Here is a 27,873-nt window from a genome sequence, read left to right on the forward strand (position 1 = left end):
TACAGTATATGTTCTGTTGTAATCAAGCATTTCACTTTGATAATATTTTTTTTTTTATGTGTCTCTTTCAGCACTTCGGGATAACAGAATTGAACTGGTTCGAGCTTCCTGGCATGAATTGAGTATCAGTGTTAGTGATGTCACATTGTCAGATGAAGGGCAGTACACATGCTCCTTGTTTACAATGCCAGTCAAAACTTCCAAGGCTTTCCTGACAGTTCTAGGTGAGTACTACAAATTGGCAAAAATTGGACAAAAACTGTACTTTGTTTAGATAGATAATATCAGCCTGAAAAGATCTACTTTAACTGATCATTAGTTAGTGATGGGTGAATACTAAAATATTTGGGTTTGGATTATTTGTCTCCAATATTTTGTACTATTAGTGTGTTCATCACGAATAATGAATCTAATGCAAGGTAATGGGAACTCAAATAATTTTCCTGTGGACCCTCTCTGGATGCCTGGCAGGGCTGTAAAAATGCTGAAATGGATGGAAAAGTGCTAAAATTGAATGAGAAAAGAATGACGAAGATGACTGGTTGCATATCTGAAACATATGTTGCTTCTGTGAACAATGTTGTCAGAGTATTACACCACTTTGAAGTACGGTGCCCCACATATTTGAGATAACCAGCGCAGTCAAAGTAGACAGCTGGATGCTGCAGCCCTCAGCTGTGTGTTTTATCTTGGCTGGTTTTCAAAAATTAAGGCTGCCTCAAGACTTTTTATTTTTTTTTTAATTATTTAACTAAATAATAAAAAAAGACATGGGCTCCTGTGAAATCTGGTAAAAGTTCAAAGACTTCAGATGTCGCAGCAGCTTTGGACTCCAGAAACCTTAAAAAGTCTCTTAAAGGCTCCTTTAAGGAAGGCTGTAAGGGAGTCTATAAGATTCCTGAAGTTCCTAGATGTTATAACATCTGGAGTCTGTGAGTTCTTACTAGATTTCATAGCCTCCAGGTGCCCCAACAGCTGGGAAATCCAGGAACCTTAAAGGCTCCCTTAAAGGCTTCTTTATGGTTTTTGGGCCTAACAGCTTCCATACTGCTGTGCTGCCGTGTCCAACCCTCTGGTAATTTGACAATCAAGTTACCATAGTTCACACAGCTCTTGATGAACTTAGTTGAACCCACTGCCAGACTATCGGATTGTAGGACATGGCTGCACAGTAGTCTGGTAATCCAGCGACTGAGTTCACTGAAGGCAGTGGGGAAGCCCACCGAGTGTGAACTTTGGTGAGTTGGTGAGCTGACTGCCAGATTGCTGAACTAATCTCCGCCATATCTCATAATCCAGAAGTATGACAATCTATAAGCAATAAACTCCAGTGACCTGATTGAAATCCCTGCTTTCCACATCTGGGTACCCCGCTCTCCTTACTGTGTCCTAGAAGCTGCAAGGATTTTCCTTTACTGCAGCTTTTGGATGTAGCAGTTCCACAATCGTCATGGGACATTGTGTGGATTATGTCAGATCTGCTAGGTGTTTTGAGGATAATTGGTGAAAGAGAGTGTATTCTGTTATTATTATTTAAAATAAATTATTTTTGTTTGGGGGTCTCAAAGAAATCTCTCAATTACCAACCCAGACCTAATCAACCCTATATATTACCCCAATTTTCACCGCACTTGGGCAATTTGAATGATCAGGGTAAAGCATCAAAATTGGCGCATCTAATTGATGTGCTAATTGTGGGACAGTTGAGGGTGGCTATTTTTAGGCTGGGGAAGGCCAATAACCACAGACCTGCCCAGCCTGAGAATATCAGTCCCCAGCTATTTATTTTCCCTGCTCTGGTTATCACAAATTGCCGGTGGACCGCAAGTTTTTTTTTTTCACTGCACCTGTCAATCACAGTAATGTTAATAGCAAATATGGCTACAGCATTACTGTGATTGTCAGGCAATCCTCACATGTTTAGTGTCTGATAATCAGTAACCCATGAAGGGAGGGGACTTGAAACTAACGAGGCAAATCTCAAAATACTCAATGAGTAAAGAATATCCCAAATACTTTACTATTCATGCAAGTAACGAACAGTGCCGAATATATTCGCTCATCACTATTATTATGTTTATTAACTTATTTGCATATATATTCTCTCCAATAACCCACCCCATAAAAAAATAAACCTATATGTATAAATGTTTTCAAGTATCTATGGATTTGTATAATTTTGAACTGTTAACCAGAGGACAGATATAACTTTTAAGGGATATTCACATCTCCAATATCCTATCCAAATATGTAATAGGTCTAATAATTAAAAAAATATTAGCAAGTATCTCCAGTTAGAAATGTAGTATAGTTGTCCTGATTAGCTATATGGCTTACCTCATGTGCAGGGTATTGCTTAGGTATTCATGGTTATGATCACTCGTATAGTGACAGTAAGTTAGTTGCTTGTGTTTACCTAAGCTACTGTAATATCAAGCACATGAGGTAAGCAAAATAGCTAATCAGGAGAACAATACCACATTTCTAATTGGAGGTATTTTCTAATATTAGTTTACTTTATACATATTGAGATAGGGTCCTTGAGATGGGAATACCCATTGATTTATTAAGTTGACCATTAACCCTAGATAAAAGTTGGCTGAATCCGCTACAGTAGTTTTCTCAGTATTGGTCAACTATTGAAATGTTTGAAGACCTCACAGTTCTGTGGATTTCACCATCCTGTTTGATTCTATGTTTTTGTAGGAGATAAGCTAACATCAGAGAGAGCTGATATTGTATTAATCTCACTTTCCTTTTGAATGAAACATGAAGGCTGGGCCGATCCATGCCAGTTTATAGTGATAGCCCGACATGCTCACTCCATCTGTATTCACTCAATATACTTCGAGAGCACAGTTCTCATTATCTGTGCGATCACAGCAGTGAGACCTCCAGTGCTTGTATATTTTTGACCTATCCCAAAGATACAGTATGTTATATATAATATTTGGCTTTTCGGACAATCTTAAGAATAATTTAAAAAAATGCAGTTTTCATTCCTTTTGTTTCACCCATTGCTACTTGAAAATAGTCCACATTGTTTAAAAATGATTCACATGAGCTGCCAAATATGAAGTGAGACCACCCACTGGACTCAAACACTGTATATGAATACATAAAATACAAGTTATGTCTAATTCACGTTCAAGCTTTATTTATATTTTTCATGGATAGAACTCATATGCATGTATATATATAGTCTATGAGAGTGCTAATATGGCCATGTTTTTGTTGTGCACTGAGCGGTTTGCACAAAAACATAGTGATGTATAATTTTGATCGGTCAGGAATCAAACTTGCCTATGCAAGCTTGTAAGTTCATGAAAAAAAATAAATTCATGGGTCTTAAATAGAGTTGAGCGCGGTTCGCGGTTCAAGGTTCTCCAGTTCGCGGCTCGACTGATTTTGGGGGCTGTTCTAGATCGAACTAGAACTCGAGCTTTTTTGCTAAAGCTCGATAGTTCTAGATACGTTCGAGAACGGTTCTAGCAGCAAAAAGACCAGCTAATTACTAGCTGGCTTTCCGCTGTAATAGTGTAAGTCACTCTGTGACTCACACTATTATGAAATTTCAGTGTATAGTGTGCAGGAACAGCGCATTCAGATCACTGCTGTTTGGATAATGGCCGCCATTTTTTTTTTTTCCTTGTCTTCCTTCCCTAAGCGCGCGCGTGTAGTGGGGCGGGCCAGCATGTCAGCCAATCCCAGACACACACAGCTAAGTGGACTTTTAGCCAGAGAAGCAACGGCATGTGTGATAGGATGTCCATGTCACAGGTCCATGCATTATAAAAACGGACATTTTCCTCCAGCACGCCATTATCTGCCTTCTGCGTCTTGGTGTCAGTCACCGCTGGCGTAGCTCCTGTCTCCGATACTGCTGTGTACGCTCTATACACAGCGCTATACAGAATAGGGATAGAAGTTTCTATGAGTCCTTGTAAGGGCTAATACCGGCAGGGTCAGAGCCATAGGTGACAGTCAGGTCCGTGAAAACAGGTTTTAACAGCTACACAAGATGACAGCATCTGTGTAGCTAAGGTCAAGGATTTCCTCGCTGCATTTCCCCATTAGGAGGGATAGAAAGGGAGGCTTCCTTTCCTCTACCCAGACCCACAACCCTGCCACTGTACCCTCCTGCCCCTAGCACACTCAAACTCATTGTTACTAAGCCATTATACTAGCAAACACTGAGTAAACTTAGTGGCATCCTAAAAGTGGCTGTTAGACTTCCAATAGTGTCCCACTGGTGCAAAGCTATTTGCAGCACCACTGCATTGCACACTCAAACTCATTGTTACTAAGCCATTATACTAGCAAACACTGAGTAAACTTAGTGGCATCCTAAAAGTGGCTGTTGGACTTCCATTAGTGTCCCACTGGCGCAAAGCTATTTGCAGCCCCACTGCATTGCACACTCAAACTCATTGTTACTAAGCCATTATACTAGCAAACACTGAGTAAACTTAGTGGCATCCTAAAAGTGGCTGTTGGACTTCCATTAGTGTCCCACTGGCGCAAAGCTATTTGCAGCACCTATGCATTGCACACTCAAACTCATTGTCACTAAGCCATTATACTAGCAAACTATGCTGCCAGTTTAAGGGCCGTAGTTGCATTGTCAGTGATAATTATTGTTGTTTATTCTGCTGTTAATAAAGATAGACCACCGCTGCAATCTACACCACCTCTCAATTTTTACTGCCACATTTTAAGTGCACAATCTTGTCGCAATCAAAATGAGTGGCAAAATGACAGATGCTGATGGAAAGGGGAAGAGGCGTGTTGGAAAAGGAAAAAAAGAGTTTGTCCGTGGGGAAGGTGGCAAAGCTCCATTAACATCTGCTGAAGATAGACCATCTTCCAGCAAAAGTAAGATGTCTACTACTTACCGTGGACAATCCGATGTGCTCCCTTTTTTACGGACACGAACAACTGGAACAAAGGTAGATGATGGCCAAAAAAAGAAAATGCTTGAATGGATCTCAAGTGGTCCAACAAGTGCCCTCTCCTCCACCTGAGCTACCGCATCCAAAAAACACCAGTCCTTTGAGTTGTCATCCCAATCACACTTGCTTTCTCCCAGCTCTGAAGTCTCCATCCGCCCTGCACAGTATGGTGGAACTGAGATGGCTGAGTCTGCAGAGCTGTTCAGTCACACTATAGCCTGGGAATCAGAGGTCTGCTCCCAAGCTACAGTGAGTACAGACCAGGAAATGGTCTGCAGTGATGCCCAGAACCTTTGTGACTCAGATTCAGGCCGTGATGACCAAGTTTCTGAGCATAATGTTGACCCTTATTCACAAACTGAAACACCTGTTGTAATAGACAATGAGGAACATACTGATGACGATGAGACGCAGATACCAGATTGGGATGACAACTTAAATATTCGGTCAGGGCAAGAAGAGGCTCGGTCTGAGGGTGAGGGGAGTGCAAACACAACAATTGATGAGGAAGTTCTAGATCCCACCTACTGTCAACCCACAGTCAGGCCCTCGAGGAGGTCAACAGAGACGGTGGAGGAGGATGTAACTGACGACGAAGTTACCTTGCGCCTTACTGGACAGAGTCGGAGTACTGGTAGCACGTCTACAACTGCATCCTCAGCCACCACTGTGCTTCTGAGCACTAGTCAGGGTGGATCAGCAGGTCGCATGCCCTCTAAGCCTTGCCTAGCCTGGTCCTTTTTTGACATAGCAAAAGATCGCCCAAATTATGTGATATGTAAAATTTCTCGTGATTCTGTTAGTAGAGGGCAAAACCTCAGCAGTTTGACAACTTCTTCCATGAATCGTCACATGAATAAATATCATATGTCCCGGTGGGAAGCTCACCGTGCTGCAATGCGGCCTAGCGGAGCGAACCATCCACCGCCTGCCCCTTTCAGTGCATCCGCGCGCTCTTCATCTTCTAGGACTGTGGGGTCAGCTGTCACACCTCGTTTTCCACGCACAACTTCCACCACTGTAACCGCAACAGGCAGTTTGCTTGGTAGGTCGTCAGTTGGTTTGGAAGGGGAAACAAGTGCGTGTGTACAACTCTCCCAGACATCGATAGCACCAACGTTGGATGAAGGCAACATCATATCTACGCCTGCACTTTCCTCACAAACCTGCATTTTTCCAGGGACACCCTACTCAACACCGTCTACACACAGCAGCCAGATCTCTGTCCCTCAGATGTGGACAAATAAAAGGCCATTTCCTGCGACCCATGGCAAAGCTAAGAGGTTGACTTTATCCCTCTGTAAGCTCTTGGCTACCGAAATGCTACTTTTCCGCCGGGTGGACACACAGGATTTTACAGACCTTATGTCTGTCGCTGTGCCCCAGTACCAGATGCCCAGTCGCCACTACTTCTCTAAGAAAGGTGTGCCCACGCTACACCAGCTTGTCGCACACAACATCACCGCTTCCTTGAGAAACTCTGTGTGTGAACGGGTGCAATTCACCAACGATACTTGGACCAGTAAGCATGGACAGGGATGTTACATGTCGCTGACTGGGCACTGGGTAACTATGGTGATAGATGGTGAAGGGTCTGCTGCACAAGTCTTGCCGTCCCCATGACTTGTGTGTCAATCCTCTGTCTGTTCAAATTCCGCCACTGCTTCTGCCTCCTCCACCTCATCTGGGTCCTCCACCTCCGCCCCAAGCCTGCCTGGTCAGGCCACCAGCGTTCTCACTGCGCAGAAGGAATCATGCACCCCTTATTACTATGCTGGCAGCAGAGCGCAACGGCATCAGGCGGTCTTTAGCTTGACATGTCTTGGAAATAGGAGTCACACAGCGGCTGAGTTGTGGGCAGCTCTGGAGACTGAGTTTAATAAATGGTTGTCTCCACTCAACCTGCAGCCTGGTAAGGCCGTGTGCGACAATGCTGCAAACCTGGGTGCGGCCCTTCGCCTGGGCAAGGTGACACACGTGCCTTGTATGGCTCACGTGTTGAACCTTGTTGTCCAGCAATTTTTAACACACTATCCTGGCCTAGATGGCCTTCTGAACGGGGCACGAAAACTGTCTGCTCACTTCCGCCATTCAACCACCGCTGCTGAGCGACTTGCATCGCTCCAGACGTCTTTCGGCCTGCCGGTTCATCACCTTAAATGCGATGTAGCGACACGCTGGAATTCGACTCTCCACATGTTACAGCGACTGTGGCAGCACCGCCGAGCCCTGGTGCAATACGTCATGACGTATAGCCTAGGCCAACGAGATGCAGACGTGGGGCAGATAACCCTGATGGAGTGGTCTCAGATCAAGGACCTATGCACCCTTCTGCACAGTTTCGACATGGCGACGAATATGTTTAGTGCTGACAATGCCATTATAAGCATGACAATTCCAGTCATTTACATGCTGGAGCACACGCTAAACACTATTCGAAGTCAGGAGGTGGGACAACAGGAAGGGGAGGAACTACAGGAGGATTCATATGCGCAAGACACAACAACATCATCAAGGTCCAGAGGTTCATCATCACCAACGCGGCAGGCATGGGACCATGGGGGACAGGGATCAACAAGGGCGCATAGTAGCAGGCGAAATATTGAGCAAGGTGCAGGAGAACATGAAGAAATAGAGGACGAACTGTCCATGGACATGGAAGACTCAGCGGATGAGGGAGACCTTGGTCAAATTTCAGTTGAAAGAGGTTGGGGGAGATGTCAGAGGAAGAAAGAACGGTTAGCACCTCTGTGCTACAAACACAGCGTGGACTTGGTCCACATGGCTGCGCAAGACACATGAGTGCCTTTTTGCTGCACTACCTCCAACATGACCCTCGTATTGTCAAAATTAGAAGTGATGATGACTACTGGCTTGCCACATTATTAGATCCCCGGTACAAGTCCAAATTTTGTGACATAATTCCAGCCATAGAAAGGGACGCACGTATGCAGGAGTATCAGCAGAAGCTGTTACCGATCTTAGCTCGGCTTTTCCACCAAACAACCATGCAGGTGCAGGGAGTGAATCTCCCAGTTGTAACTTGACAAACATGGGACGGTCTCGTCATCTTCAACAGTCTACCCGTACCAGTAGCACCGTATCTGGTGCTGGTAACAGCAATTTTATTGAATCTTTTAATAACTTTTTTAGACCCTCCTTTGCAATTCCACCATAGACAACAAGTCTGACACATAGTCAACGGCTGGAGAGGATGATACAGGATTATCTCCAAATGAACATCGATGCCATTACTTTGCAAATGGAGCCTTGCTCATTTTGGGCTTCAAATCTTGAAAAATGGCCAGAGCTCTCCACTTACGCCTTGGAGATTTTGTCGTGTCCAGCTGCCAGCGTTGTCTCTGAACGTGTCTTTAGTGCTGCTGGGTGTGTGCTGACAGATAAGCGCACGCGTCTGTCCAGTGACAATGTGGACAGACTAACGTTCATCAAAATGAGCAAGTCATGGATCTACAAGGAATTTACTACCCCTGAGTCATCCTGGGGAGAGTAAATGCTTGTGGATTTGGAATGTGCTTGATGCAAATCTAGCTGTGAAGTGTACAACTAGGGCAAAAGTGCTGCCACTGATGGGGTGTCTGTGTGGCCCAATTTTTGGAAAAAAGGGAGACTCTTCTTGGAGTAACCCTTGCTGTGTTTTTAAAAATGATCCAAGATGCACAGCTCTGGGATCAGGAAATACTTTGCTACCTACCCCGGTGCCATCCTGGGGACGGTTAAGGATGGCGTATTTTTGAATGTGCTTGATGCAAATCTAGCTGTGAAGTGTACAACTGGGGCACAAGTGCTGCCACTGAAGGGGTGGGTGTGTGTGTGGCCCATTTTTGGAAAAAAGGGAGACTCTGCTTGGAGTAACCCTTGCTTACATTGTTTTTAAAAATGATCCAAGATGCACAGAGCTAGGATCAGGAAAGACTTTGCTACCTACCCCGGTGTCATCCTGGTGACGGTTAAGTATGGCGTATTTTTGAATGTGCTTGATGCAAATCTAGCTGTGAAGTGTACAACTGGGGCACAAGTGCTGCCACTGAAGGGGTGGGTGTGTGTGGGGCCCAATTTTTGGAAAAAAGGGAGACTCTGCTTGGAGTAACCCTTGCTTACATTGTTTTTAAAAATGATCCAAGATGAACAGAGCTGGGATCAGGAAAAACTTTGCTACCTACCCCGGTGCCATCCTGGGGACGATTAAGGATGGCGTATTTTTGAATGTGCTTGATGCAAATCTAGCTGTGAAGTGTACAACTGGGGCACAACTGCTGCCACTGAAGGGGTGGGTGTGTGTGGGGCCCAATTTTTGGAAAAAAGGGAGACTCAGCTTGGAGTAACCCTTGCTTGCTGTGTTTTTTAAAAGGAGCCAAGATGTACAAGTCATAGTTCAGCAAACACTTTGCTACCTACCCCGGAGTCATCCTGGGAACGGTTAAGTATGGCGTATTTTTGAATGTGCTTGATGCAAATCTAGCTGTGAAGTGTAAAACTGGGGCACAAGTGCTGCCACTGAAGGGGTGTGTGTGTGTGTGGCCCAATTTTTGGAAAAAAGGGAGACTCCGCTTGGAGTAACCCTTGCTTACATTGTTTTTAAAAATGATCCAAGATGCACAGAGCTGGGATCAGGAAAGACTTTGCTACCTACCCCGGTGTCATCCTGGGGACAGTTAAGTATGGCGTATTTTTGAATGTGCTTGATGCAAATCTAGCTGTGAAGTGTACAACTGGGGCACAAGTGCTGCCACTGAAAGGGGTGGGTGTGTGTGTGGCCCAATTTTTGGAAAAAAGGGAGACTCTGCTTGGAGTAACCCTTGCTTACATTGTTTTTAAAAATTATCCAAGATGCACAGAGCTAAGATCAGGACAGACTTTTCTACCTACCCTGGTGTCATCCTGCTGACGGTTAAGTATGGCGTATTTTTGAATGTGCTTGATGCAAATCTAGCTGTGAAGTGTACAACTGGGGCACAAGTGCTGCCACTGAAGGGGTGGGTGTGTGTGGGGCCCAATTTTTGGAAAAAAGGGAGACTCCGCTTGGAGTAACCCTTGCTTGCTGTGTTTTTTAAAAGGAGCCAAGATGAACAAGTCATAGTTCAGCAAACACTTTGCTACCTACCCCAGGGTCATCCTGGGAACGGTTAAGTATGGCGTATTTTTGAATGTGCTTGATGCAAATCTAGCTGTGAAGTGTACAACTGGGGCACAAGTGCTGCCACTGAAGGGGTGGGTGTGTGTGTGGCAACATTTTTGGAAAAAAGGGAGACTCCGCTTGGAGTAACCCTTGCTTGCTGTGTTTTTTCAAAGGAGCCAAGATGAACAAGTCATGGTTCAGCAAACACTTTTTTACCTACCCCGGGGTCATCCTGGGAACGGTTAAGTATGGCGTATTTTTGAATGTGCTTGATGCAAATCTAGCTGTGAAGTGTACAACTGGGGCACAAGTGCTGCCACTGAAGGGGTGGGTGTGTGTGTGGCCTAATTTTTGGAAAAAAGGGAGACTCAAATTGGAGTAACCCTTGCTTACATTGTTTTTAAAAATGATCCAAGATGCAGAGAGCTGGGATCAGGAAAGACTTTGCTACCTACCCCGGTGTCATCCTGGGGACGGTTAAGTATGGCGTATTTTTGAATGTGCTTGATGCAAATCTAGCTGTGAAGTGTACAACTGGATCACAAGTGCTGCCACTGAAGGGGTAGGTGTGTGTGGGGCCCAATTTTTGGAAAAAAGGGAGACTCCGCTTGGAGTAACCCTTGCTTACTGTGTTTTTTAAAAGGAGCCAAAATGAACAAGTAATGGTTCAGCAAAGACTTTGCTACCTACCCCAGGGTCATCCTGGGAACGGTTAAGTATGGCGTATTTTTGAATGTGCTTGATGCAAATGTACCTGTGAAGTGTAAAACTGGGGCTCAAGTGCTGCCACTGAAGGGGGTGGGTGTCTGTGTGGCCCAATTTTTGGAAAAAAGGGAGACTCTGCTTGGAGTCACCTTGCGGTGTTTTACATGATTTTATAAGGGCGTGCCATGCCTATATCTGTGTCTCCTCCTCTTTTTCCTTGTCCAGCTCTTTTGTTTTCGCATGAGTATATGTCCTTGTCACTTTCCCATGTGTTTGTGTTGTTTTCTGAGTTGTTTGTCACCTTTTGGACACCTTTGAGGGTGTTTTCTAGGTGTTTTTATGTGTTTTTGATTGCCTGCCATTGTTTCCTATGTGGTTCGAGTGGTTCGTTGAACGTTCGCCGAACCGAACTCGAACGGGACCTCTGTTTGACGAACCGAACTCGAGCCGAACCACGGCCGGTACGCTCATCTCTAGTCTTAAAGGGAACCTGTCAGCCGAAATTTTGCACTAAACCTAAAATATTCCACCTCTGCAGCTCCTGGGCTGCATTCTAGAAAGGTTCCTATTGTTATTGTGTCCCCTTTTAGACCAAAATAAATACTTTATAAAGTGGTACCTTTTCCTATGCATATCTTGTTAATCGTACACGGGGGCGGGCTGTCTGGTGTCCATTATTCTGCCTCATGCTGCTTTACGCTGTCCCCCATCGCTCAATTTCATACTTCAGGACACCGCCCAGTGTGCCTGAGGTCTAGCGCATTCACCGTGCCACTCTAGCGGGACCGTGCACTGACCGTTGGTGACGTGTTGCGCAGTCATGAGATTATGGGCGGAGCTATGATTTTCATCAGCAAGTACCCACCCATAATCTCGTGCCCGCGCTTTTCCCTCTGCCTCCATCATTCTGCGCAAGCGCTGGTCAGATGAATCTACGTCACCTCTTACCGTGGCGCAACACGTCACCAGCGGTCACACTGTGCACAGTGTACAGTCCCGCTAGAGTGGCACGACGCATGCGCGAGACCTCAGGCGCACTGGGCGGCATCCTGAAGTATGAAATTGAGTGATGGAGGACGGCGTAAAGCAGCAGGAGGCAGAATAACGGACACCAGACAGCCCGCCCCCGTGTACAATTAACAAGATTTGCGTAGGAAAAGGTACCACTTTATAAAGTATTTATTTTGGTCTAAAAGGGGGCACAATAACAATAGGAACCTTACTAGAATGCAGCCCAGGAGCTGTAGAGGGGGAATCTTTTAGGTTTAGTGCAAAATTTCTGCTGACAGGTTCCCTTTAAAGGGAACCTGTCACCAGATTTGGCCATTATAAGCTGCGGCCACCATCAGTGGGCTCTTATATACAACATTCTAGAACAGAGTATGTAAGAGCCCAGGCAGGGCTGTATAACATAAAAAAACTTTTATAATACTCACATAGGGGGCAGTCCGGTCAGATGGGTGTAACTACTCACCAGTCCAGTGCCTCCTCTCTCTGGTCTGGCTTTTCTTCTCTGCTGCGATCTCTGTCCTCCTTCTACTCAGCCCAGCTTGGATGACACTTCTATGTCATCTACAGAGGCCAACATTGCAGTCCTGCACAGCCACACTTACAGCTCAAAGTACTGTAATGCGCAGGCGCGAGGAAAGGTTAAGAACCGTCAGCGCATGTACACTACAATATTTTGATCTGCCCTGAGCAGAGCAGATCAAAGTGCTCCTGCGCAGGACCTCAATGCTGGCTAGTGTGCATGATGTAGGATGCGCCATGCACACGGGCCTCATAAGAAGGAGGATGGCGTTCGCCAAAGAGAGGAGGCGCCAAACCGGAAAGAGGAGGCACCGGACCGGAGAGCAGCGGCACCCATTGGACCGGACCGCCCCTTAGGTAAGTATTATAAAAGTGTTTTTTTCGTTCTACACAGCGGCCTGGGCTTTTATATACAGTATTCTGGAATGCTGTATATAAGAGCTGAGTGGTGGTGGCCGCAGCTTATAGTTGCTAAATCTGGTGATATGTTCACTTTAATGCTGTCAAATTTTCATATTTGCTAAGAAAATCTTAGGAAACCATCTCTTATGCAAAAAAAAAAATAATAACAATAATAATGATGCCAAAACCCTAGTGGGTAAACTGATACATTGATCAAACACTGATGAAAATGTTGAAAGAGCCCTTAACTAAAATCTTTTCCCACAAAACTATATTTAATCTTCAACATGGAAATATACCACCAAGAAGGAATAGTCATGCAATTATAGAATTAACTGGATCAATAGATGTATTAATGTAAATAATGAAAAAATTGAAGAAAATTTTTCAAAGCATCTAAAAATTACTCAGTATCTATTATGAGTGTGACGCCCTGGCAAAACCAGGTAGTCACAGAGTTAATCCTCCTTGGTAACCTGATCCCACAACTGGTACAGTTCTGCAGACACACCCCTCCCCTCCAGTGTAGAAGCTAAACAGAGCAGCAGGGGAAGGGCTGGAGCAGTGTGTGAGAGGAGAGTGAACAGAGCAGACCGGGGTGTGGAAGCTCCCGGCTGCAGTGGAAGGGTGTAAGCGAGCTCCAGGATTGCTGGAAGGAGGAGAGCGGTGGAAGGAGCCGAGGCGACCGGGGCAGGGTAGTGACCCGCCGGCATCGGAATCGGCTCCGGATTATCGCTGGGGAGTGGACTCCCCGTTCTAAGCCAATGAGTTGAAGAGGCTTCCTATAGTAGTGGACAGAGAGTGAGAGGGCCCTGCTGTACCGGGTGTGGGATACGAACACCCTCCGTGCCAAAGACTACGGACACCGGCAATTTCTGGTTAATTCCTGACTCTGTGTGAGTTTTCTTGCAAAGCGAACTGTGAGTAACAACATCCCCGGACCAACCGGGCGCACAGCTCTCAGATGGTCTCCATCACCTCCCTGCACCACCTCACCGGGGTCCCGGGACACCAACACCCCACCCGTGGAGGGAAATAACCACCTTGCTGCCCACCACCATCTCCGGGATCCTTTAACCGGCAGTGGCGGTGCTCCGTTACCTCACCGCACACCACGGGTGGCATCACAGACAATTCCCCTGTACATAATCCCCTTTTTGCTGTGGAGGCTGGGATCACAGACCGGATCACGCCACCGTAAACCTACAAAAGTGACCCCTTGGCCCGGATCTGAGTACCCCTTATTCCTGGGCGACACATGAGCATCATGCCCAGAAATACATGCACTTAAACACCTTGACTGCTATCAATGAGGATATTAGTGGTTGTCTGTGGCACACTTTGCATGCATGTGCGACTCCAATTTTTCAAGATCTATTGCTGGCAGCTTCCATTGCTATCACCAACCAATGATGTCCAAGATAGGCTCAATGACATTCCAGAGAAACCGTACTCCATGGTAGCACCTTACATTTTGCTTTTTCATATTATAATTCCAATAGAATGACCAATGTGATGTTCCCTTGTGAAGGCCTCATAATCATGTTGCCCATGTGGTCTGCAGACGCATTTCCAGATATGATGACATACAAAACAAAAGCAGGACCTATCGCCAAATTGGATTAACAAATTATCAATATCTATTGCTGGCAGCTTCCATTGCTATTGCTGATCAATGCTGTCCAAGATGTGCTTCATGGGAGACATTCTGGAGAAACTGCACTCCTTGGTAATACCTTACATTTTGCCCCTTCACATGATAATTCCAATAGAAGGACCAGTGTGATGTTCCCTTGTGAAGGCCTCATAATGATGTTGCCCCCATGATCTCCAGACACATTTCCAGATATGCTGATATTCAAAAAAAAAAAATGGGACCTATCGCGAAATTGAATAAACCTCCACTACAGCAGCCATCAGCCACTGGTCTCCATCTAGAGACCGTATGGGCAATGTTATGAAGAGGCTTTAATGAGGGATCATGACACCAGTCCTATTCGGAGGAGGGTGGCATAATGTACGGTAGTTGGAGCCCTCTAGTCTTCATTCCAAGTAGACTAAAAGGTTGGTGTTACATGGATTTGGGGATGAAATCAGTGATGGAGCCATTTATTAAAAGTTTACCATGAGCCATTTTTCATCAAGGCAACACTAGGCTACATGTTGCTCCTGCCTCTGTGGGCAGTCTGAGTGGCCTAACCATGCTACCATGGCCTGCAGCATCTCCGGTCTTCTCTTCACTTGGGCACATATTAGATTTTGCTTATCAGCAATTGCAAAGGGAATTTCTGGCAACACTTTATCATTTGCATGCCCAAGGGCATTCAGAGTGGCAAAACATTCCTCAGCCGACCATTAATAACCTGATGGATAACAGCCAAGGCGTGTCAGTGAGTGTATTTCTTTGCGCATCGCTCATACATAGTATTGAATATATTGAGATGTTTTGGAAATTATGTTTCCATTTTTTCATCATTTGCATATCATTAACATGTCTGTCAATCCTCTAATTTCTACAATTCTTGGACTTTTCCTTCTTATTGTTGCAATTTTAAATTTGAGCCCTTTTTCAATTTACTCAGCTCCTCCTGCTCTATAACATGATACCTGCAGACAAGACTATATATATAAACCATTTTACTTCTAAAAACTGTGCTTTATTTCTAAAGCCACAGCTCTTTTTTATTGTATTTCTTTTTCCAATTATACTCAGGGGATAGTATTTTGGCTACAGCCAGCTTAAACCTTTCAACTATATATTTTTAAGGACATGGCGCTCATAAAACTCTAAAATTAAGGAAAGTTTTATAGCTGCTTTCTTTTTTCTGCCTTAGTGTTTTTCTTGGTTCCTGTCATTTCTGCCGCAGACTATTAGTTTTTGTTGTTTTATTGGGAGCACTTCACCATTTATACCTTATTCCCTAAATGATCTCTCCCTCTTTTCCCCTTTGAGGGTTTCAGTGACACTAAAAATGAAAGAGATTCATTGAGAATTCCGCGGAATAACACTTAAACTCCACACTTTATGAGATTCATTGAATGTCAGCGGCTGAATCAGATGAAATTGCTATGGTTTATTGCAAACACACCTATGTTCCTAACCTGTTATACAATTTTAAGATTGATTTTTTTTTTTCCTTTTTGTGCCCGTGAACTTCACTGTTTTAGAATACCAGGCTGTTTCACTTAATAGGACTAATGCTGGATGCCAGACATATTAAAGTTAATCCAGCTGCTGAATTGGTTTTGTGCATAGTATTTGAAAGCTGGCTTTTTTAAGCCCCACTGGGACAATTTTACAAAAAATCTTTACAAGTTTGCCATTAAGGACAAAAACTACCCATTCTAAGCACTGTATTTCAGGATAATAACTTCCTCAGCTTAATGCTTGTCCACAGAGACCCATCTTTGGATCCAAAGTATAAATGTCTTTCTAAATCCTCCATATGAACTGATGGTTCGCTGTTATCCAGCTATTGCAAAGAAAATAGTGGTTTTTTTTCCTATGCAAGCTTCCCTGTGTTTGAATATGTAATATTAACAAAGTGATTTAGCAGTTTAATTTTATCTAACTTTTATAGATTTCATCAGCTGAAGCTTTTTTTATTATATTTTTTTTTCCATTATTTACATGTTACACTTTTTCTCACATTTTTCAGTTTATATTTGAAATTAACAAATCATTTAAGATTATAATTTGTCTTATTCATAAAATTTTACAAGAAAGTTTAAATGGAACCTGTCACCAGTTTTTTCACTATGAAACCAAAAGTATCACCTTCTGCAGCTCCTGGGCTGCATTCTATGAAGGGGCACCTTGTGCTCTGACTCCCCTTGCAGACCCCGAATATAGCTTTATAAAACCTGACCGTTAGGTATGCTAATGCCTATGGGCCTCAGATGGGCGTGCTCATTTTTGTCTCCTGTCCCTCCTTGTGGCTTTCTTTGCCATCCTCCTTCCATGATTGACGTGATGACGAAAATTAAGGTTGCATACACACATTGAGGTTACACTGCTTTTTTTTTTCACCAGTGGTCAAAATAGAACTAGAATGGTGGTGCATGCCGCTGGTTGTTCGTCGTTCCTGCGGCGTCACACATCGCTATGTGTGACGCCGCAGGAACGATGAACATCTCTTCACTTGCGTCCACTGGCAATGCGGAAGGAAGGAGGTGGGCGGCATGTTCCGGCCGCTCATCTCTGCCCCTCCTCTACTATTAGGCGGCCGCTTAGTAACGCCGTAGTGACGTCGCTCTGACGCCGAACGCACCTCCCCCTTGAGGAGGGATTGTTCAGCGGTCACAGCGACGTCGCTGAAAAGGTATGTGCGTGTGACGCTGCTATAGCACTAATGTTCGCTACAGCAGCAATCACCAAATGTCGCACGAATGACAGGGGTGGGTGCTATCATGCAGGACATCGCTAGCTATCGCTAGCGATGTCACAGCGTGTAAAGCCCCCTATAGGGTCTGCATATGGTTTACTGTGTCTCCTGGCCATCTGTTACCAAAACAAATCTTTCACTGGGTCTAATGAATTCCCAAAAATTCAATATAAGTTTGATTTTATTCAAATGGAGGCATTCATCTTTGGTTTTTATTATTATATTTTTATTACAAATTGTATTTTTATGTTTTATTTTTTATTTATGTATTAAACTTCGAATGTTTATTTATGTGACTTTATATTGGTTTAGGTGTTCCTGAGAAGCCACATATTTCTGGATATTCATCACCAGTTATGGAAGGAGACCCAATACGCCTGACATGTAAAACATCTGGCAGCAAACCCGCCGCAGATATAAGATGGTTCAAAGGTGACCAAGAAATAACAGGTAACAAAGTTTTACATTAAAATTGTAAATGTGGTGCAGTTCCCTATAAGATTTTGATTTTTCCCCTTGATTGCTACCTATGTCTGCTATAGTTTATAATCCATCTGTTCTAGCAGAAGGGTTTCTTTTGAAGTTGTTCTTCTACTAAAAAAAACAAATAAAGAAACAAATCTGCAATTTAAAATAAAAAGGTGTAAAAAATTAACCAAAGGAGAGTTTATGTGATTGGAAATTGTCAGTATGCCTTAAAGAGAACCTGTCAGGTGCAATATGCACCCAGAACCATGAGCAGTTCTGGGTACATATTGCTAATCCCTGCCTAACCGTCCCTGTATCTAGTAGCATAGATAAAGAGATCTTTAGAAAAAGTATTTCTAAAGATGTTTTTGTGGAGACACGGGGCTCAGTGGGTGCTCTCGTCCACTAAAACCCGCGACCTTTAGAAAGACAGCGTGGCTCAGGGCTCATCCCAACTGAACGCCGGCCTCCTTAACCGTGGGCGTAACACTACTCAGACAATACAAGGTGAGGGAACCACAATAATTAGACTTTATTGGATCCCCGAACAATTAACGGCACATAACACATAACCAGCAAAACACAAATGTAACAGGCAACAGAGTCTCACCCTTCCGCTAGCTCACCAGGGATTTAGAATGTCCATGCCTCAGAGGTTCCAGGGCTATTTACTCCAATCCAGCAGCACCCCGCTTTTGGCGGGCACCCACCGAGAAAGGAATAATGCCAGATTTAGGAAGCTGTCTGAGGTCTGCAAAGTCTGTTACAGGTGACTGAACTGTCCCAACCTGAGTGTCCTCCTTAGGTAGTCCTGGTATGATGTTACAATCCTGGCAGCCGGAGTCAAAATCCCTAGGCTGTGGATATGGTCTCCAACCGGAACCGGAGTCCCTAGATTGAAGCCATAAGATATCCTGATCCTCTAGTCAGCTCCTAAGAGCTTAGAATGGATCCATCAGCATCCATCAACAACCCCCTGGTGGCTTAAAGAAATCCCTTTTATAGCCACAGCCTTCCACTTGGATACACTGCGTCCTCATCGATTGGTTGGACAAGATCGCCTCTCCCATTGGATGAATTTCAAGCTGCATGGATAATATTCATTTAAATTGTGTGCATAGAAAGACTGAGGATATCTACATGAAGTCTGCAAGTCACAGACTCGACAATGGCTACTAAGGTAATCACATTAGCAATACACAACTACAATACAATGACTACTGGAAGAGTCTGGAGATACAAAAGCTAAGCAAACACGAGGTACTACACAAAAGAACAATACGTCTGGCTGAATGTTAAGAAACTTTAACCCATGAGAGGCATTGGGTGTCCATGTCATCACAGTTTTATCATATGTTAATGAGGTGAGGGACTAATCGCAAGGGCGTTACTTCTCCCAACTAGTCCACCCTCTTAGTATGGTAACACACCCACAGGGGTATGCTAATATGCTACTTAATGCAGCGTCATGAGCAGTGATGAGCATACCTGTGTCCACTGTCTCTGCTGTTCAGAAGTCCCTGGCACTTCCAGTCATGTGCACTAGACCTCAATGAAGCCGTGACACGTATATTTGGCTGCATACTCTGCAAGACCGGAAGTGTAAGGAACATGTTAACAGTGGAGAAAGCGGACAGGTCATCACTGCTTATGATGCTGCATTGAGTAGCATGTTATCATGACCCTGTGGGTGTGCTACCATGCTAAAAGGCTGGACTAGTTGGGGGAAGTGGCGACCTTGTGACTAGTCCCTGCCCTCATTACCATAATATAAAGAATATTTAGAAATACTTTTTCGAAAGATCACTATCCTACTGTAAGCTGGGATGGTTAACCAGGTATTAGCAATTGTCATCCAGAATTGCTCGTGGTTCTGGGTGCATATTGCACCTGACAGGTTCACTTTAAAGACAACCTTTCCCTTTATTTTTATATGTAGACTGAGTACCACCTCCAATTCATGCTGCTCCACTGATTTTGAAATAGTTTTCCTTTTCTTTGAGTACATCTCTTTTTCAAAGTTATGGGCTCCGGTATAAATGATTAGAATATTATTTTCAACCAACTTGGTGTATACCACAAAACTTCTCTGTGGGGTGTTGCTATTTTTTCCTTTGATGCTGGCTAAAATAAAACATGGCAATGTCCACAGAATTTCTGTGGTATATGCCCAGCTGGTTAAATGAAAAACTTGCATAATTATTACCAGGGAATGTAACTTTGAGACTGAGGGGCCCCAAAAAAAGAAAAACTGTTCCAGAACCACAGGAGCAGCACCAATTGATCGATTTACTCAGGTAAAATTTACAAAAATCCCTCTTTAAACTTTAGTTGAGAAATGATTATAATAAACAAAATCACATAGTAAATGGAAAAATATATGATGGATATTCAAAAAATACAGATGGGTTTATGATTAATGGTGCATGTGCAGTTGTTGAAAAAATGATCCTAATGTAGATATATGTAACATTTATGATTTGTTTTACATCTTTATGATTGGTAAAGACCTATTATAAGTTAATGTCGCCATGTGTCTTGGTATGGCGGAATAAATAGGTTATAGATTCTTTTCACCTAATGGAACACAGTGTTTCTGTGAAAAGACACCTGGTGCAGTTAGCAACTAAACCACTAGGTGTCGTTAAAGTACAACCAAACAGGATATACTTGCAGAAACCCTAGGAGAGGAAGCAGAACCCAGGGAAGAATAATCAAAACAGGCCGAGGTCAATAAACACAGAGGTAACGTCAGGACAAAAGGGGAAAACCGAGACAGTGTCAGAACACGCCGAGATCAGTACACCAAGGAAGTCAGTCATAGGGTAGGGACGAGAATGGACAACAGAGATGGGAAAGAAAATAGAAGAAGGTTAAGACAGCTGGGGGTCTATGGAGGGAGTTGGGCAATACACCAGGATGGGCAGAGACAAGGAGGGGAGACTAGGGGGTAACAGGGAGGTCAGGGAAAGCAGGTACAGAAGGAGGAAGGTGGTCAGGAGGGCTGGAGGTGGGGAGAGATAGCGGGACAGGATCAGGGAAGACACAAGCAAAGCAATAGCCGAGCACTAACCGAAGCCAAGCCAGAAATATCACTGGCAGTGTGACAGCAAGGTCAGTTCTGCTATAAAGTGGAGGAAGGTCCAAATTGAAGTGAGAAGGGCCCCTTACCCATGGCCAGGGAGAGGCTGAAAACCTGGAGGGGATTGCATGGGGTAGGCCAGCTCTGCAGTGGTCCAGCCAGCAGAGCAAGTCGAGAAGCTGGCTCTGCAGAGCATGGTCATGACAGTTTCTTTTTGGAATTGTTTTACCTCTGTTTGATCTGTAAGGTTGTAGAAAAAAAAGAGGTAATTGTCTCACAGTCCAAGGTCATTGTTTGCTTTTTTAAGTCTTTTTCAGATGGACTTAATTCATGTAAATTTTCAATCCATGGGTAGAAAACATTCCCATTTCAGTTGTTTATATGTCTTTATTTTTTTGTGGACCAAGTGTTGGCAAAAATTAAAAACAGAGATGTGTTTTTATTTGCATTCCATTCATGGATTAAAATCGCACATTCAGATCTTTACTCCAAGAGAAAATATGCAGCAGAAAGAAGCCTGTTCATTTCCTTAATGTAAATGTGAAGGACAAGCTATTATTGTTACCACATTAATGATTATAATGGATACACATACAGAAAAAAGGTGAAACTCAGAACAAAACACTAATGAAAATTAGTTTTTCTCATATGCCAAGAATAAGGGAAGTATACTGTTTATAGTATATCACAAAAGTGAGTACACCCACTCACCTTTTTGTAAATATTGTATTTATTTTTATGGGACAAAAAAGGTGTGACATTTTGATGCAATATAAAGTGGTCAGTGTACAGCTTGTATAACAGTGTAAATTTGGTGTGCCCTCTAAATAACTCAACGCACAGGGATTATTATCAAAACCACTGACAATAGAGTATACCACTAAGTAAAAGTGTCCAAATTCTGCCCAAATTGTCATTGCTTTCTGTGGCCACTGTTATTTTCTAAGCACTGCTTTCACTCTGTTGGGTATGAAGTTCATTAGAGCTTCACAGAAGCCACTGGAATCTTCTGCCATCCTCCATGATGACATCACAGAGCTGGAGGATGTTAGACACCTTGCATTCCTCCACTTTGCTTTTGAGAATGCCCCAACGTTGCTCATTAGTGTTTAGGTCTGGAAACATGCTTGGCCAGTCTAGCACCTTTGCCCTTAGCTTTAGTAAGGCAATGACAATCTTAGATTTGAGAGATAGAGATTTGTTTTTGGTTATTATCATGTTGGAATACTGCCCTGTGGCCCAGAATTTGAAGGGAGAGGATCATACTCTGTTTCAGTATGTCACAGTACATATTGGCTTTCATAATTGCCTAAATAAACTGTAGCTTCCCACAGCCCGAAGCACTCATGCAGCCCCAAACATGACACTCCCTCCACCATTCTTGACTGTAGGCAAGAAACATTGTCTTTGTGCTCCTCACCTGGTTGCCGACATGTAAACTTGAGACCATGTTAACCAAATAAGTTTATCTTGGTATCATCAGACCATAGCTTAAGTAATCCATGTACTTAGTCTGCTAGTCTTCAGCAAACAATTTGCAGGCTTTCTTGTGTATCATCTTTAGAAGAGGCTTCCTACTGGGATTAAAGCCATGCATACCAATTTAATACGGTGGTCTGAGCATTGACAGGCAGAACTCCCACTCCTTTAACCTCTACAGAAATGCTAGCAGCACTTCTTTTTTTGAAACGACAACATGTGACTTTGATGCTGAGCACATGCTGTCAATTTCTTTGGTCAACCATGGCGAGGTCTCTTCTTAGTGAATCCTGTCTTGTTAAACTGCTTATGATTTGTCCACCATGATGCAGCTTAGTTTCAGGTTGTTCGCAATCTTCTGTGTAGTAACAATTCTTTTTCTCAGATCCTTAGAGAATTCTTTGCCATGAGGTTCCAAGTCGAACCTCCAGTAACCAGTATGAGAGATTATATGAGGGATAACACCATATTTAACCCGTCTTCATTCGCACCTGAGACCTTGTAACACTAATGAGTTACAGGACACCAGGGATGGACAATGGCAAATTATACACAATTTGGCCATTTTCACTTAGGGCTACATCCACTTTTACTGCTAGTGGTTTAGACATTAATGGCTGTGTGTTGCGTTCCTTAGAGGGCACCAAATTTACACTGTTATACAAGTTGTACACTGACTACTTTACATTGTATCAAAGGGAAGTTTTGTTTCATGAAAAAGTGTAATAAAATATTTACAAAAATGTGAGAGGTGTACTCACTTTTTGATATGCTGCAGATGAGGCTTTAGACATAGAAAGAATAACACTACACTTCATAGCCGGCAATAGTTCCTCTGTAACTTTATCTTAAAAAAAAGATTAGTGATTTTTGTTTTTTACTAAATCGTCCTTTAAAAACATTTTGCATTTCTTGAATTAGTTTTTAGTGTTTCCGTTGATCCATTTGTTATATATAAAATAGTTTCTCCATGGTCGTCAATGTATTGTACATTCTTTTTGTTTTTTTTCTTTTTGGATAACTGTTACCTCTCGTGAACAACATGAGGTTATTGTGGAGTAATACAGTCACGATAATATGTTACTGATTTGGAATTTTTATTCATAACACTAATATAATTGTTAGAAAGGTATCAATAGTGTTAACGTTCACAAGCATTGGCCACACAGAAGTTTAAAACTCACAAAAAGTTGTAGGTTCCCTAATCTCCTAAAAACTATTGATGAATTTAAAATCTGAAACTGTACATTATTCTGTATTCCTTGTCGTACCCAGCAGTTTGTGCAAGGGTCAGATAGTGCGCAGTCATTATTTTAGGGATTAATATGAGATTTCAGGTTTGACTGGATATTGTATTTCATTCAATCTGTGTGAAGGGTCATGGATTACTGAGCCATTGTTGCCAATGTTTATCTGTCTTTAGTACTAGGCACTTATTTGGGATAATCTTAGGTCTTCTAGAAGACATTTGCTGCCAAATAATGTAAAAATATTGTAAAAGTTAAAGTCTCTAACTTTTATCTTGCACAAATATTCAAAATATTATTTTTAGTTTTATCTTAGACATTAATATACTCTTAGAAGTAGTTTTCTATTCTCATGTTATAAAGTAAAACTCTGCTACATTTTGTAAGGCACACTCAATGTTTTCCACCTATCACTTGTCTAGATGTAAAAATGCAGTTAGGAATGGAGCACCGTGTTTTCCTGCTGTTATAATGAACCTTTCACTAAACTTCTGACTCCTTTTTAATTTAGACGTTGAGAAAAAACAAGAGAGAGATAGCAATGGAAAGACCTTCACGGTTGTTAGTGTGCTGGATTTCCGAGGGGATCGCAAGGATGATGGCACAGTCGTGAGCTGCAGAGTGGACCACGATTCTCTAAATTCGACACCTCATATAGCAACACAGTCCTTAGATATCCACTGTAAGTACATAAATAGTATGAAATTGTTGATATAAGAATGATTGACTTCAATGAAAATTGCTAATCCTTCCAATGTCACTGATTTTGATACTCCCCATTTTCTTAGCTGTGATGTCCGACTTTGCATCCTTTTCTGACAATTACTCTCAATAACTCAATAATGAAAAAACTAAGTTTTTATGTCCTTAAACTGATCAAAATTACATTTAAGAATTATGGCGAATTTACATGAATTTGTATCAAAGGTTTAAATCAATCTTCTATTTATAGTGATATAAAAAATTATATATATGGAAGAACCTTTAATGATACAACTGATAAATAGCAGCAAAGGGCAACAGTGTTTACCTATCCAGGCCACAGAATCAATTCTGTTGCCCTTTGTTGCTGTGAATTTTTCTTAATTTTTGGTAGAAAATTTAATTCCTCTTTTTGTGGTTTAGCTTTTAAATTTAGTGTAGGGACTCACAAGCATGAGGACCCTTGATGTTGGGTTGCGAGCATCCATATTTTGGCCATAATATCAACTAATATCTGATATACACTGTATATATATATATATATATATATATATATATATAAAGTGCAAAAAAATATATTTTTATATATATATATATATATATATATATATATATATATAAAATATATTTTTTTGCACTTATCTCTTTATACTGGATGCAGCCAGGCCCATTAATGTAATCTTGTAAACTAGGGTCTCCGTTCCTGTGTGGTGCACTTATATAGTGCTGGGCAGCCCGCCAAGTCTAATAGTATGGGCGTCATCAATAGGCTGTAAGACAGACACTGTGCACCTCCATGTGTAAACAGTGACCTATACAAGCCATATGTGTGTAGTTTTAATACTAAGCAATCACCCCCTCCCTAGATTGGTAGTGCCTGAGTGGTTGCTCCATCAGTGTTTTGCACCTGTTGCCTCCATATTTATTAAGGGGTTTTGCTGCATCCAGTTAGTGCATTTGATGCTGTGACCTACGCGGGTTAACACTGTTGCTGTGAATTTTTCTGAATGTTTTGGGGAAAATTTAATTCCTCTTTTCGTGATACAACTGAGAAAGACTAATGCAAAATTCTGTTCTTCCCTTATACTTACATCAGTCTTCATTAGTTCTGCCCTCACAGTAAAACATCTACAGGATTGTAAATTTGTCATAGATTTTTCTGTTTCGTTAATTTATTGATAACTCAAATGTAGTATAAAAGAATCCTGTATACCTAAAGAATCTCCTGCAAGTATTGAACAGATCATAGAAGTTTGCCCATTGCTGCTAAGTCTACTGACTAGGAGTCTAAGTTCCACAGTAAATAGAATACAAATTTATTAGTAATAAATGTATATTGGATACATATAGAAGAAGTAAAGTACAAACAAATTGGGAGGCAAGAAAACAAGTTACTATGGCCAATATCAGGACAGAGCCAGTGTCAGCATATAAACATGCCACTGCACGACACAAGGTGGAAGGTCAGAACAAAATGACTAAACATAATATAATTGGGTACCAAGCACACATGGAATCATAGAATGGTAGAGTTGAAAGGGACCTCAAGGACCATCGGGCCCAACCCCCTGCAAGTGCAGGTTTTCCTAAATCATCCAAGCTATATATTTATCCAGCTTCCTCTTGAAGATTTCCATTGATGGAGACTTCACTACCTCCCGTGGTAGCCCTTTCCACTCCCTGAATGCCCTCACTGTCAGAAAGTTTTTCCTAATGTCTAATCTGAAACTCCTTCCTTTAAGTTTCATGCCATTGCTTCTTGTACTTCCTTGTGTTACTGAGCATAGGGTGGTTCCCTCTACACCGTGACCTTTCAGATATTTGTAGATCGCTATTAAGTCTCCTTTCAGCCTTCTCATTTTTTTAAAAAAAGAGAAGGCTGAGAGTATGTACACATTTGATTTATGTACACATTTGATCTATATACACATAAGTATATAGATCAAATACATAAAGTGCAAATAGTGCAAACATATATCTATACAGTACAAAATGCAGTGTGAGCAAGGTATGCAATGAATGAAGAAAAAAGACCTCCCACAGCGAACAGCCACTCTGTCCCACTGTGTTCCCTCCCTATTCACAATACCGATATGTAATATTTTAACCACCATATTGCTGCTGCTATGCTGAAGCACTGCTTAACTTACCTTGCCTCCAAATTTTTTGATACTTAACTACTTCTATATGTATCTGATAAACATTTATTACTAATAAATTGTGGCTCTCACACTCCTTGTCCACCTATTTTTCCCATGTCGTTTTGAAGTATTTGTGCTCACCCATCTGGTCCTCACTTTATGTACCCTTGGGGCATATTTTGTATGGTGTTCTTGGTTTATTTAATTCTGTAAGCCTACTAACGGTAGCAAATTTTGGACCCCCCATGGTAATAATGGTGATGACCCACCTGCTATACAAAACCTACGTCTATTTTTCTTCACACCGAAAACTTGCTGGTATCATAGCACTTACAGGACATGTCATCAGTAAAAGTCTTATGAGTTATTTATCAGCTCCAACTACATGGATGCAAATGACTGGCTCCAAAGTCAGTTCACAATAAAAGAATATGCCGATGAGATCTTTTAGATGTTGTGTACTTGCTGATTTTTTTTAAAGCAGACAAGTCTTAAGAAATAGTTTTTTCCTGAACCATCTTTTTAGCCAACTTTTTGGTTGTTGGCTTCATGCCTTTTTTATTATTATAAAGTCTTGGCCAAAAGTGTTAACACCCTTGACATTCTTCCATAAAATGAAATATTTCTCCCAGAAAATAGTTGCAAATACACATGTTTTGTGTCATACACTTGTTTATTTCTTTGTGTATTGAATACCACAAAAAAAAGAGAAAAAAGCAAATTGGGTATAATTTCACACAATACCACAAAAATGAGCCAGACAAAATTCTTTGCACCTTACCAAAATTGGGGGTAAAGAACTTTTTTGGATGTGATGCTCATTCAACTCAACTGTGGCAATTATCAGGTGTGGGCAATATGAAAATCACACCTAAAATCAGATAAAAAGGGAGAATTTGCCTCATTGTTTGCATTGTGTGTCTGTGTGTTCCACACTAATCATGGAGAATAGAACCATCTGAGGCTTTCTGAACCAACATTTTTGAAAAATATCAACAATCTCAAGGTTACAAGTCCATCTCCAGAGATCTTAATGTTCCTTTGTACACAATGTGCAACATAAGACGTTTACAACCCATAGCACAGTAGCTAAGCTCACTGGACGTGGCCGTCAGAGAAAAATTAATGAAACGTTGCAATGCAGGTAGGGCAGATGGTGGATAAGCAGCCTCAATCAAGTTCCAAAGAAATTCAAGCTGTACTGCAGTCTCAGAGTGCATCAGTGTCAGTGTGAACTATCTGTCCACATTTGAATTAAATGAAATGGTATGGCAGGAGACCATGGAGGACCCCACTGCTGACACCAAGACATAAAATAGCTACACTGTACTTTGCCAAAATGTACATGTGTACATATAGAAGTACACTGCACACTCAATAAAGTAAATAATGTATCAATTTATTGAAAGTTCAAAAAAAGCCATGCAAAGGAAAATGAACTAAAAGACAGAAAATTGCTCTGACGTTGCGGCCACAGGCCTTGTTCACAGAGTCTGCTGTCACTAATAGTTCTGTATTCCAGGGAGAATGCTGTATCAATAGGATAGTTGAAAGATTTACATACATATTCTGAATGGAGTATCAGGAACGCCTAGGGCATATTATCCGAGCCTGTGTGGATGCCGGCACTCACGTGCCTT

The 27,873-nt window shown here is 42.3% G+C and overlaps 1 protein-coding gene across 4 annotated transcripts in view; it reads left to right on the forward strand.

Moving 5' to 3' along the window:
* Window positions 1–102: 102 nt before the first annotated feature.
* CADM2 (cell adhesion molecule 2) overlaps window positions 103–27,873 on the forward strand; it is a 393,079-nt gene continuing 365,308 nt past the window's right edge. For all 4 annotated transcript variants that reach the window (XM_075335088.1, XM_075335090.1, XM_075335089.1 and 1 more), the window contains exons 1-3: window positions 103–224; window positions 17,427–17,564; window positions 23,902–24,072. In XM_075335088.1, coding sequence (XP_075191203.1) covers window positions 185–224; window positions 17,427–17,564; window positions 23,902–24,072 — 349 coding nt within the window. In that variant the 5' untranslated portion in view covers window positions 103–184. The remainder of the gene's footprint in view (window positions 225–17,426; window positions 17,565–23,901; window positions 24,073–27,873) is intronic.

Source organism: Anomaloglossus baeobatrachus, chromosome 2 (assembly GCF_048569485.1).
Source record: "Anomaloglossus baeobatrachus isolate aAnoBae1 chromosome 2, aAnoBae1.hap1, whole genome shotgun sequence".
In the NCBI taxonomy this organism is placed as follows: domain Eukaryota; kingdom Metazoa; phylum Chordata; class Amphibia; order Anura; family Aromobatidae; genus Anomaloglossus; species Anomaloglossus baeobatrachus.